This window comes from Arvicanthis niloticus, chromosome 7 (genome assembly GCF_011762505.2).
Source record: "Arvicanthis niloticus isolate mArvNil1 chromosome 7, mArvNil1.pat.X, whole genome shotgun sequence".
NCBI classification, from domain to species: domain Eukaryota; kingdom Metazoa; phylum Chordata; class Mammalia; order Rodentia; family Muridae; genus Arvicanthis; species Arvicanthis niloticus.
The window spans coordinates 85,737,360-85,749,341 of NC_047664.1; the positions used below are offsets into that span (position 1 = coordinate 85,737,360).

Below are 11,982 nucleotides of genomic sequence, written 5' to 3' on the forward strand. Positions count from 1 at the left end.
TTTTCCATTATCCATAGTGTATTATCTTGAGAATTCATTAAAATAATCGTCCTGAAGAAAATAACTGTAACTGAAGAAACACCTACATTATTAAGAATAGTAGTAAAACCTATCTTCTAAACTCAGTACATTTACTTTCATATTGGAGAGTAAAATTCTTCTTAGTCTCACCAAGAAACTGGGGTTTATTCACATATTAAAACTTTCATACTACATATAACTTGAAAAAAATCCCACAAAAATTAATTTAAAGAACTTGTCGGATAGCCCTCTGAAATTCTGCACAGGTATAGCCATCACTATGAGATTCTGTACTAACCATCAGAAAAGGTGAGTTTCAGTCTCTGGGGTTCTTACCTGTATAATCCATCATCGATTTCCAAAGATTCTGTTGTCATGGTTGGTAATTTTTTACTTGCACTAGGAGAAAAAAATAAACCCAAACTATTAAGAGCAAATATAGCTTTTATATATTCATACTCTATTATATGAAATTCAATTATGCATGAGACCAGAGTCACAAGTTACTAAAGGTCCTTTTATACAAAATGTATGTTTTCTTAGGTATCATCTTCCTTAGAGTTTTAAAATATGTTGAAGCTAATTTCACTGCTGTTATGTGCAGTGCTTGCTGGTGAGATTTTTGAGTAACCAGACACGAACTGCACTCTAAGCATCATCTAGCTAATAAAATCAGCATACTCATACAACATACAATAAAACTATATATTTGTGGTTTCCTATCATCTAATTTCTACTACACTTTCACTTGCTGTCCTATTTTAGACACAATTACTTTGGTGGATTAAATATCTGATTAAAAATGAGAACGGGTTTACGCTCAGCCACTTAATGGCTATGACCAATACTTTCCAAAAAGCTCTGTCTCACTGATTGTTTCAAGAATATGTTAAAAAAAAAAAACCAAAAAAACAGTTATGCCTGATTGCACATACTTGTAATCTCAGAAGTTCAGACGAGGAGGGAGGAGGATAGGGGTTGTAAGCCATCTTTGGCAAACTTGGAGCCAGCCTCATAATCATAATAAAAACATCTATGAGACCAACTAAGGGGCAGTTATTTGTATTCAATTAATATTTAAGTCGATTTAAGCAACATTGGCATGGGCAGGCAACACTTCCATCCAGTCTTTGAAGCAACCGTTTCAATGAGCAATGTAAAGCTAACGTGTGTGAAATGATCATGATAAATCCAGCACTTCTATATTTGGTAGGTAGTATTCATATACTGGGCAGGATAAAGTGGGGCTTTCTTAACTGTAAGGCGACTGAAAGCGAACTAAGGCAAGCACTGGTTGAGAGTACACCAGGACCCTCAGCGGGAAATAAGTCATAGGAACCTTGGGCTCCGCCCCGCCCCGCCCCGCGCCCCAACAGCCCCGCAGTAAACAGGGGGATTCTCGGTGTGTCCGGACTGCAATGGAGTCATCCTGACTTGCGCTCCCTAGAACAGTTTTCTAAGGAGCACGGCTGGAGGAGGCTCGTGCACCGCGGCGCTGAAGCTGCCTCAAGGAAGGATGCCAAGCAACAGGGGGCCACAACCCTCTCCTGACAGGTCGGTCACAAGTGGTGGCCTGAGGGAAGGATGCTGGACCCGACCCGCAACCGGGGAGACCCGCCGCGGGGCGCGAGCCGCGAGGGCAGCGCCCACGCCGCCACACCCACCGCCCGCCGGCTCGCCCGCCCGCTCCCTGTGGTTCCGAGCGGCCCCGTGGCCTCCGCGCGCTCCGAGCCGCCGGAACGCAAGAACGGAGCCCGTGTCGGCGTTCCTCCGCTTCTTCCCGCCCAGCCTGGCCGGGCCGGGCCTCTCACCCGCAGGCTCCCCAGGAGGAGCAGGACGCCTCTTCGCAGGAAAGCACAGCCAACGGCTCGGACCGCTCCATCGCCTTCCGACGGACTGCAGCAAGCCAGGGAGACAGGGAAGGGGGCGGGGCCGCGAGGGTCAAGGGGCGGGCAGCGACGTCACCAGGGGAGGAGCTGGGGAAAGTACGCCCCGGACAGGGTTTCCAGTCAGCCCCAGGGACACCTGACTTCCGGTTGGGGCGGGGCGACTGGGCGCGCTTCCTTGCAGGTGAGGGGAGTGCCTAAGTGAAGGCGGCTGAGAGCGCTGAGGGCAAAGGCGGAACCGAATGCGTCACTTCCGGCTGTGAACGCTAACCGCTCCAGGGGCCTCAGCCTCCAGGTGCTGTTGCTTTGCAAATCCACAAGTGTTGACAGCTCCTAGAGGAGGTCGTTTCCCAAACAACAACAACAACAACAAAAGAAGACATCTCCAGGCTGGGATTCCACTTAAACATTCCATTTAAATTGTTTTGAGCATCCATTATGGATCTCTATAGTCAAGTGACTTTTCAGAGCTGTAAACTTTGCCACTTTCATTTTAAGGGAGGGAAAAAAAAGGAACTTACAGTTAATGATATGATCAAAGACATACAGGTACTAACTCAGATTATCAGTTCTCAGATTACCAATTTCTCATCTAATTCTTTTTTTTCATTCACTCTCATGTTACCGTTTTTTAGAAAACAGTTGTTTTCTAAAACACAAGGTACAATTAAGAATATTTCTAGCTGCTGATGTAGTTGAAGAAACAGCAGCCCAATTTTAAAAAGTGACGTTTACTGTGTCTATAGATATGGGATAGCTTTCTGTAAAGTATAACATTTTTACTTCAAAATTGTCTTGAAATCACAGAAATGATTTTATGGTTGGTGGTCACCACAACATGAGAAGCTGTATGAAAGAGTCAAAGCATTATGAAGGTTGAGAACACTGTCATAATGGTTCTACTATCCCGCTATGCAACCACGGGCTTTAGTCAAAACCTTTATCACACTGGCTTTGAACAGTATTTAAGATCCAAACTACAGTAGCAGGCATCTTACATTTAATTAAACGTGGTATACATTATTTCAAGTGCATGACATGACAAAATGGTGATTCAGATCTTAACAGTTTTTCATGTTTTGCCATATTTATATACTAGAAAAAAATTAGTTTTATCACCAGACATTTTGACAGTGAGGTTTTATGCCATAAAAGTAATAATTAGAATGAGGTAGAATATTGACAGGATGGAAAGAAGCAAGCAACCCCCTACCCCATCCTGCTTTAATTAAAAGGTCTGCATCAGATCTAAATTACAATATGGACCCAGGACACTGTCTTCTAGGAAACTACAAAATACAGATCTCTTTGCTATGATTCTGTAACTCGTTGGAGATGGAAGCTATTTCTCTTTAACAATGTGATTTGCATATTTTAACAACAGATGATGGATTTATCTTAATGTAGGAAATTCAAATAGTAAAGTTTTTTGAAAATCTGTGATTTTTAGATAAAACGGTTTTCTATGCGTGAAGTCGGTAGCTACTCAAGGCAGAGGACTTTGCTATATGTTAAAGCCAGTTATAAAAATTTTTACTAGCTTTGATCTTTGGTTTCCATGGATTTAAGGGAAACTTTTTTTTTTTTTTTTTTTTTCCGAGACAGGGTTTCTCTGTGTAGCCCTGGCTGCCCTGGAACTCACTCTGTAGACCAGGCTGACCTCGAACTCAGAAATCTACCTGCTTTTGCCTCCCAAGTTCTGGCTAAGGGAAACTTTTGTAACTTAAAAACCATCTGTCCCTGTTGTATGGTTTGATTAAAAACAAACAAACAAAAAAATGTGGCTCCCAACCACGCAGCATACACTAGCTGAGATAAGACCCTTGACACATATACAGCAGAGGACTGTCTGGTCTGGCCTCAGTGAGAGACTTGAGGCCTCAGGGAATGAGGAGGTCTGGTAGAGTGGGGGAGGAGGAATGCAATGAGAAACTGCCAGAGGGCAGACCTGGAGGTGGGTAATGACTGGACTAAAAAGATAAATAATAATAATAATAATAATAATAATAATAGTAATAGTAATAATAATAATAATAAGGCTCAAATGCCTTACATGTCTACATGTCTACATGCATTCGTTTTCCACCCTGGTGTTAAGTGTCTCTTGTCTTCTCTGTCTCTGTGCTATGAGTCTGTGCATGAATGCATGTGTAAATGGATGACTGCATTCTACTGTTCAGTGTAATAATTTTACTGGCAGACATTTGTATTTGAGTAATTTCAGATTTAAAGAAAATTTAGAAAGATAATAGAGAATCTATCTGAATTCTTCAAATAACTTGCCCATTTTGAATTACTTGGGTGCATTTTTCATGACTTAGAAATCGATATTCATGCAAAACTTAGTAAAACCATACATTTTACTAAGTACCACAGGTTTTTCTAACTATTCCCTTCAGAATCCATTCCAGGATACTAGGATGCATTTATGATGACCTGATCTTAGTAAATTTTATACATGAGTGCTATGATGTGTATTTTCCTGTATCATATATGCATGTGAAAATTTTTTAAATCAAAGTATTTTCATTGTAAATGATATATAACCAGCAATCATATTGTTTTTATGACAGAACATATCCAAGTTTATTTCTCTTATTTCATACTTCTGAAGTATTAAATAATAGCACAGTAAAGATGTTCACTGTATAATTTCTTTGATTTACAGAAGACAACTCAGATTAAATGACTCAAATAAATTTATATCATTTTATTCATACAACCAAGGCTAGAATTCAGTGCTCTTCTTAGCCTGGGGTTCTTCTGGTATATTATACCTATATCTCAGAGACTGGACTACCAATTTCACGATTAAAAATTGATTACTGATGTCAAGTGAGCACATTAATAAATAGCTTTCTGAATTGTGAGCAAGATCTTTGTCCAAGGGTATTCTAAAATTTGAACTGGTTGGAAGGTAACTACTTAACTCAGAGGTAAGTTTTTGTAAAGTAAAAGTCTTTATTAAAATCTTAATAGTTATCCACTGATTTGGGCTGTGGATTGGAATATGTATACTGCAGACTACACTTGCTTACGTCACCCAGATTCAGATGTTGAAACTGAATACCCACTGTGATGGAATTTGAAGATTACATTGTTGAGAGATGAAAGCTTAAGAGATCCCTGTCATCCTTCAGGCCCTATAAGGGCATAGCAAGAGACCGTTTTTCCCAGAACCAGAGTGGGCCCTTATAATAGATACAAAATCTGTGGGTACTTTGTAATCTTGAGAAAGAGGGAGTTTATGTAACAGCTCACACAGACTACAGCAATGTGAAGATCATAATTTTTGAAATATTTTTTCAAAATTGTTTATAAAATAAAAGAAAAATCATCATAAGCTTACAATTTAAATACTATTTTCAGGACATTCTAAAAACTTTTGTTTTTAGTTTATGTGTGTATTTTGCCTGGATGTATGTATATACACCACACGTGTTCCTGGTGTATCAGATACCTTGAGAATGGAATTATAGACAGCTGTGAGCCACTCTGTGTGTACAGATGCTTGGAACTAAACCCAGGTCTCTCAACCACTGAGCCACTTTCCAGCCCCTCCAGGACATTTTGTTTAATAGTGTGGACAACAGTGACAGTAGAGAAAAATATAACAATTAGGCTGTCATATTTAACTTTTGACTAATAAGGATAAAAGGAACTAAAAATCTCTAAATAGACCTTCAAATTTTCATGGTTTTTTCCTTTCTGGATAATATGCTGTAATTTCATCTGGATTTGTTCTGACCAGGGAAGGGAAGCAATTGAGCACCCTGGTGAAACAATACCCAGTCTCTATTTGAAAGATTGAGATTTTAGCCACAGTCACAATTCCTCAATAGACTCAATTGCAGTTTAAATTCATACAGAAATGCAGTTGTCTCTGGAGCAATGGAGGCTTTCTTGCCACAGGTATTTGTAGACCACAGAGCTAAGGTGCTGAAAAGATGAAACCAAGGTCCATCATAGCTATCCTAGGCAGTGCCATTTATGTTCTTTGTCTCAAACTAGAAGAATGAATTTTACAGACATCATGGAAATGAGTTTAGATGGTATTATAGGTGGGGCCTCAAGAAAAGAATGAAGAAGTCCTGTGTAGGAGGAATAGGTCCCAGACAGTGGACACTGACAAGCTGCTAGACTCCAGGCTTGCATAGGATTTAGGGAAGAAGCTTGGGAGAGACAATGGGTGAGTGGCAGTCAGGCCAGTCAGTCCCATGACCAGGCGTCTCTTGTGGTCACATCTCTGTGTAGCTCCCCAGCAGTGGGGCTCACTTAACTTCTGTAAAAGGAAGAGAAAGATAGTAGGAAAGGAAATTAGGAAAAACTTGACTCTGCCAGAAGAGAATCAAGTACATTTCTGGGCCAGAACAAGAATTAAGGTTCCTGTTCCTAAGCTGTCTGACCAGTTTCAACTTTCTGTTCTCATCAACACTAACTCATTGTATGCCTTTTGTTTTCTTGACTGAAACAATATGCAGGTCATCTTTCTTTAGCTTCTTTTCCACATGGTTTGATAGCCAGACTCTTCAGCTCAGAGGACATCAAATTAACAAGCCTTTTTACCTCCTTGTTAATGTACAATCGTTAAACCCCATTCAGCATGTCTTCTTAAGTATGAGGCTAAGAGTCTGCATGTCTAACAGGGTTCCCTGGTTATATATGTGGGGCTAAATGTTAGGGCCATATTTTGTGCTGTCAAATCTGCTTCTTCTACGCTGTAGCTTGACTCTCTTGTGCCTAAGTGGGAACTTCTTTACTGCATTCTGGTCTTTACTCATCTTTAACAGTCTTTGGCTTCTATTGTGGTGTGTGTATGTGTGTGTTCTGTTACTCTGCCTCTGATCTGTGTCTTGATTCTCTGGATCCTGGATCCTGTCTGGAATCCTGTCTGAGTAGTGAGTGACACCTCTTTCCACCTTTAGTTTTCTTCTTGACAAATTTCATTTTTGCTTGCACCAGTTTAATGAGCCTGTTGTAAGTCAGGTATATTGCATTATAACTGTGCAATGCATAGGGTGCTTTGCATGTTCTATGAGAAAGTAATTGGTATTACTGTTAGTTGTTAGAAGTCCAACTGCAGTTCAGAACAGACCTCTCCAGACCACATGGTTCCAAGTGGGAGGAGGTTTATTCAGGGGATAGGGCAAAGGGGGGGGGGGGGAGAAGAAGGTGGAAGGATAAGAGAGAAGTAGAGGCCGGCCTTGACCACGTGGAGAGAGAGGAAGAGTGGGGAGGGGACAGAGAGGCAAGAAAGTAAGAGAGAGAGAGAGAGAGAGAGAGAGAGAGAGAGAGAGAGAGAGAGAAAGAGAGTAAGAGATTAAGAGTAAGAGGAGGGGGCAAGCAGCCCCTTTTATAGTGGATCAGCCTACCTGGTGGTTACCAGGTAACTGTGGGGAGGAGCATACCTGGCTGTTGCCAGGTAACTGTGGAGGTGGAGTTTAGACAGAATACTAACAACTGTAATGTAAATTACACAGAAGAAGTGAGATGTTTTTCTTCCCTGGGGAGTTTTACCATAGGTTTTCCGGATTATCCAAAATCTGAAATGTTGCAAAATCCAAAGCCTTTTGTGTATTAGATGCTATACGTGACTTCACATGATAGGTTACAGTCAAAACAAAGGTGCACTAAAAATTTTATACAAAATTACTGTTGTGTTGTATAAAAGATTAAGGAGAGAAGGAATATGTTTGGTGGATGTGTAGTCAGGTGTAGGGGAAGGGGGTGTCTCTTTGAGACTGCTGAGGCAGTCCTTCCTCCTGAGGGACCAGCCATAGGACAGTATAGTATAGAACAGAGTTTATTCAAGGCACAGGGAGGGGAGTTGAGGGAGTAGAGACAGAAAAAGACACAGAGAGAGAGTGAGAGACATAGTAGAGGAGTAGAGGCCGGCCATGAGCATGTGGAGAGGAGAGAGAGGAGAATGGGGAGAGAGGGCGCAGGACCAAGAGCACAGAGCAAGGGCAAGAGCAAGAGAGAGAGGAGGGCGAGCAGCCCTTTTATAGTGAGTCAGGCACACCTGGCTGTTGCCAGGTAACTGTGGGGCGGAGCCTAGACAGAATGTCAACAATTACCATCAGGTTATGAGTATGACAATATATAAGGTTATTATGAAGCAAATGAATACCATGTTCAGACTGGGGGCCTATCTCCAAGACATTTTAGTATAAATATATGTTTAAAACACTAGAAAATCCAAAAGCTAAAGAAGGTTACATATGCATGATCACACCCAAGGGTAAAGACAATGTGCCAGAAAGATGCTCAGTAGGTAAGGGCACTTGCCATCAAATCTGAGAACTGGAGTTGTTCCAGCTCTGGGTTGTACATGGTGAAAGGAAAGAACCAAGTCCTACAAGTTCTCCTTTGATGTCTGCATCAAGCATTTGATCACCTTTGTGCTGTCGAGCCTGCTTCTTCTACTTCATAGCTTGACTTACAAAGGAGCACAAGTAGATCCTTGTGCATGACAGCACAAAGGAGATCAAGAGACTGCTTGATACGGACACTGTGTCATTCATATGCATGTGAGCATGCACACACATATGCACACACACATGCACACATACACACACATGCTAGTTTTAAGAGGTATCTAAACAGACAACTGGTGATTGAAGACAGCTACAAACTACAAAGGACGAAACAGGCATTGTTACTTCTCTCCTTGCTCTCTCCTCTTCTCATGAGCCCACAATGAACTCTTCATATTCTTACTCGTGTGTGTGTGTGTGTGTGTGTGTGTGTGTGTGTGAACTAAAGTTCCCTAAAATTGAGGCACGCCTCTGTTAAAAATCCTAGACGTTTGATTGACGGGTTAGAATTTGTGTGAACGTGGACAGTTGAAGTATCTCAGGTTAGAGTCAAATTCTCTGGGGCTAGCTTTAGCCCTCTTCCGAGCTGATCATTGCTTACTTCTGTGTTGGGCCTAACATTCTTGCTCAGTTGGATGCAATGTTCTGGAATGCACCGGTAGACTCCTGACGTCAAGCAAGCCAAAGGGTCAGAATGTCATCAGATAACATCTAAGGCATACGGCAGAGATTTTCCTGCTTTTCTGCAATTCAACTGCTTGATGTTCCCAGCAATATACTTGAAAGGGCTTTCAGTTTTGTTCTATAACTATAAAAGCTTCTTGAAAACTGTTACCACTTTGGATCATCCGTTTAAGAGTAACTTAAATACATATTCTCAGAGCATGGTCATTCATATTTGGCTCCAGAATAAAGTATCTCTTATTCTCTTTGAGGGGGAGCTATGTTTTTTTGCGTAATAGTTACATGTATAATTTAAAATACTTCCCTTCATATTTTCTCACTCCTATACATGGTGGACAAATGCCCTCTTAGAACAACAAACTTGTGATCTAGGCAGGCCCAGGCCTCGGCTATGCCTTCAGTGTTGTGCACGGAGAACACATCTCTCTGTTGGCAGTCTCTTCCAGAACAGTAGAATGAGGTTAATAAAAGATGGCAACCTTGGACTGGAGAGGTGGCTCAGCGGTTAAAAGCACTGACTATTCTTCCAGAGGTCCTGAGCTCAATTCCTCGCACCACATGGTGGCTCACAACAGTATAATGGGATCTGATGCTCTCTTCAGGTGTATCTGAAGACAGAGACAGTGTACTCAGACAAAATTAAAAAATTAAAAAAGAAAAACATGGTGACCTTAAGGTTAGGGAAGTGCTGATCTATAAACTAAAGTCAGCAAAAGCAGTTATTCCATGTTTGAAATGTAGCCCTAAGGGCTGGCCAATTAGAATTAAGAGCAGCCAAGTTGAAACACAGTAATAACTTGGGGTTATGGACAAGAAAGAAGATTCTAATAGCATAGAGGGCACTAACTGCCCAGTTCTTGTGCTGTTTAAGGTTTATTGTAACTATAAAGGTGTGTGTGTATGTGTGTGTGTGTGTGTGTGTGTGTGTGTGTGTGTGTGTTTTGTCCAAAAACTAAATGGTCTTAGGCAAGATAGAAGCCTTGGGTCGGGATTAAATAATTTCTACATTTTTTCAAATATACTGAATGTTAAACAAGCTGGGATGCTTACTTATTTTATTGGTTATTTTCTTTATTTACATTTCAAATGTTATCCTTCCCGGCTTCCCCTCTGCAAACCCCCTATCCCACTTCCCCACCCTGCTGCTTCTATGAGGGTGCTCCCCCACCCACCCACCCACCCATTCACCTTCCTAGCATTCCCCTATGCTAGGGCATCAAGCCTTTACAGGACCAAGGGCCTCCCCTCCCATTGATGCCAGATAAGGCCATCCTCTGCTACTTATGCAGCTCGAGCCATGGGTCCCTTTATGTGTATTCTTTGGTTGGTGGAAGCTAGGATATTTAACAGAATAACTAGGCATCCTGAACTGACAGTTTCAATGTTAACATTTGCATTCATGTGTATGAACATATATATGAACAAACAAATATAGTTAGATACAATTTATTTAATAATTTTCATATATATAATCAAGATGTTATTTTTAATATCATCTGGCAGTCTAGTTTAGTTGGTAAATTCCTTCTCTGAATAATAATAGTAAATGTCTAAAATAATACAAACAGGACTAAAACAAACAAAAATTTAATGACATATAATTCTATTCATGGGCTACTTAAGTTATCTGTATTAAGATACCCCTATAGCAAATATTTCTTTAAAATGCCCAAGGCAATACCTGAATATAATAATTTCTTGAACACATAAGAAACCATATAAGAGACATACTTTAAACAGAGATGTGACGAAGCCCTTAGGATTACCTTGTCTATATATGTTACTTTTGCTCTAAATCCAGAAGTAAGATTTATTTGTCATTTTAGGAGTAAATATGTTATGAAGCTAGAATGGTATTATTGTGACTTAGCTATGTCCTGTGCCCTATACAATCTTGATATAAGTGCACGTGTAAACTTGGAGCATTTCTTTCAGCACAGGGGAAACTTTGAGTTCCATTCAGTTGAAGGATAAAACTTGTTGTGTTTTATAAAAAGATTAGGAAGAGAAGAAATATGTTTGGTGGATGTGTAGTCAGGTGTGGGAGAAGGAGTTGCCTCCGAGGGCCCATGCTAAGGCATCCCTTCCCTCTGGTGGACCAGCCACACTAAGTGTAGTATAGAACAGAGTTTATTCAGGGCATGGGGAGGGGAGTTGAGAGGGTAGAGACAGAGAAAGTCAGAGAGAGTGGGAGAGAGTAGAGGCTGGCCATGAGCACATGGTGAGGGGTGGAGGGAATGGGGAGAGGGGGGAGGGGCAAGAGGACAGAGCAAGCAAGAGCAAGAAATCAAGAAAGCAAGGGGGGCCAAGCAACCCCTTTTATAGTGAGTCAGGCCATTGCCAGGGAACTGTGGGGCAGAGCTTACACAAAATGCTAACATAACTCTACCAGTGATCGTTTAATTGAAAGTATGAGTAACACAGAAGATAAAGAGGTGACAATAATGGAAAATAAGTTGAGATTTAAAAAAAAGAATCTGACAATGTTGCAAAACCCAAAGCAGAAAGCAAGAAAAGAAAGGGGAGAGGGGACTTGCCATTGGTCAGCACTTTGCGTTCTATAGCCCCACATAGCCTGGCGTATTTACAAATTACTCTCACATTCTGTATGGCATTGTGTAGTTCACACCAATGTCTATTAGATAATTATTGAATGTGAGTTCATATACTTTCCCGAGTAAGTGAGAATTGTATTCTTATTTTTACCTCCTTCCGTTTTTCATGACAAAGATGGACCTGGGTTGAGTTGAAGGAAGTATGTGGTACTCTGCAGACATATTTTTTGGGACTGAATTCTTTTTCAGCAGTAGCTGTTTTTTTTTTTCTTTTTCACATGTAGAGTTTTACTTCTCTCCTCTCTAATATTCTCTGCTGTTGTATTTGGTCTATATGAGCAAAATTTTATGGTTTCCTGCCTTGAGTTACTTTAATATGCCAAACACCCTCTTTTTGTTTGTATATTGCCTTGATGTTTTTATTGACTTTCCTCATTTATTTGTGGGGCATGACTCAGCAGGTAAAGGTGATAGACAAAAGTTCCACCATATTGTTAAAGTAGGTTGTATATTATGCTT

General features: G+C 40.8%; 1 protein-coding gene across 1 annotated transcript in view; it reads right to left on the minus strand.

The window, feature by feature from the left end:
• The window catches only part of Uba6 (ubiquitin like modifier activating enzyme 6), a 71,037-nt gene extending 68,998 nt beyond the window's left edge, over positions 1 to 2,039 (minus strand). The window contains exons 1-2 of the mRNA XM_034509146.2: positions 1,833 to 2,039; positions 358 to 420 (exon numbers count right to left, since the gene is read on the minus strand). Coding sequence (XP_034365037.1) covers positions 358 to 420; positions 1,833 to 1,903 — 134 coding nt within the window. The 5' untranslated portion in view covers positions 1,904 to 2,039. The remainder of the gene's footprint in view (positions 1 to 357; positions 421 to 1,832) is intronic.
• Positions 2,040 to 11,982: the final 9,943 nt, after the last annotated feature.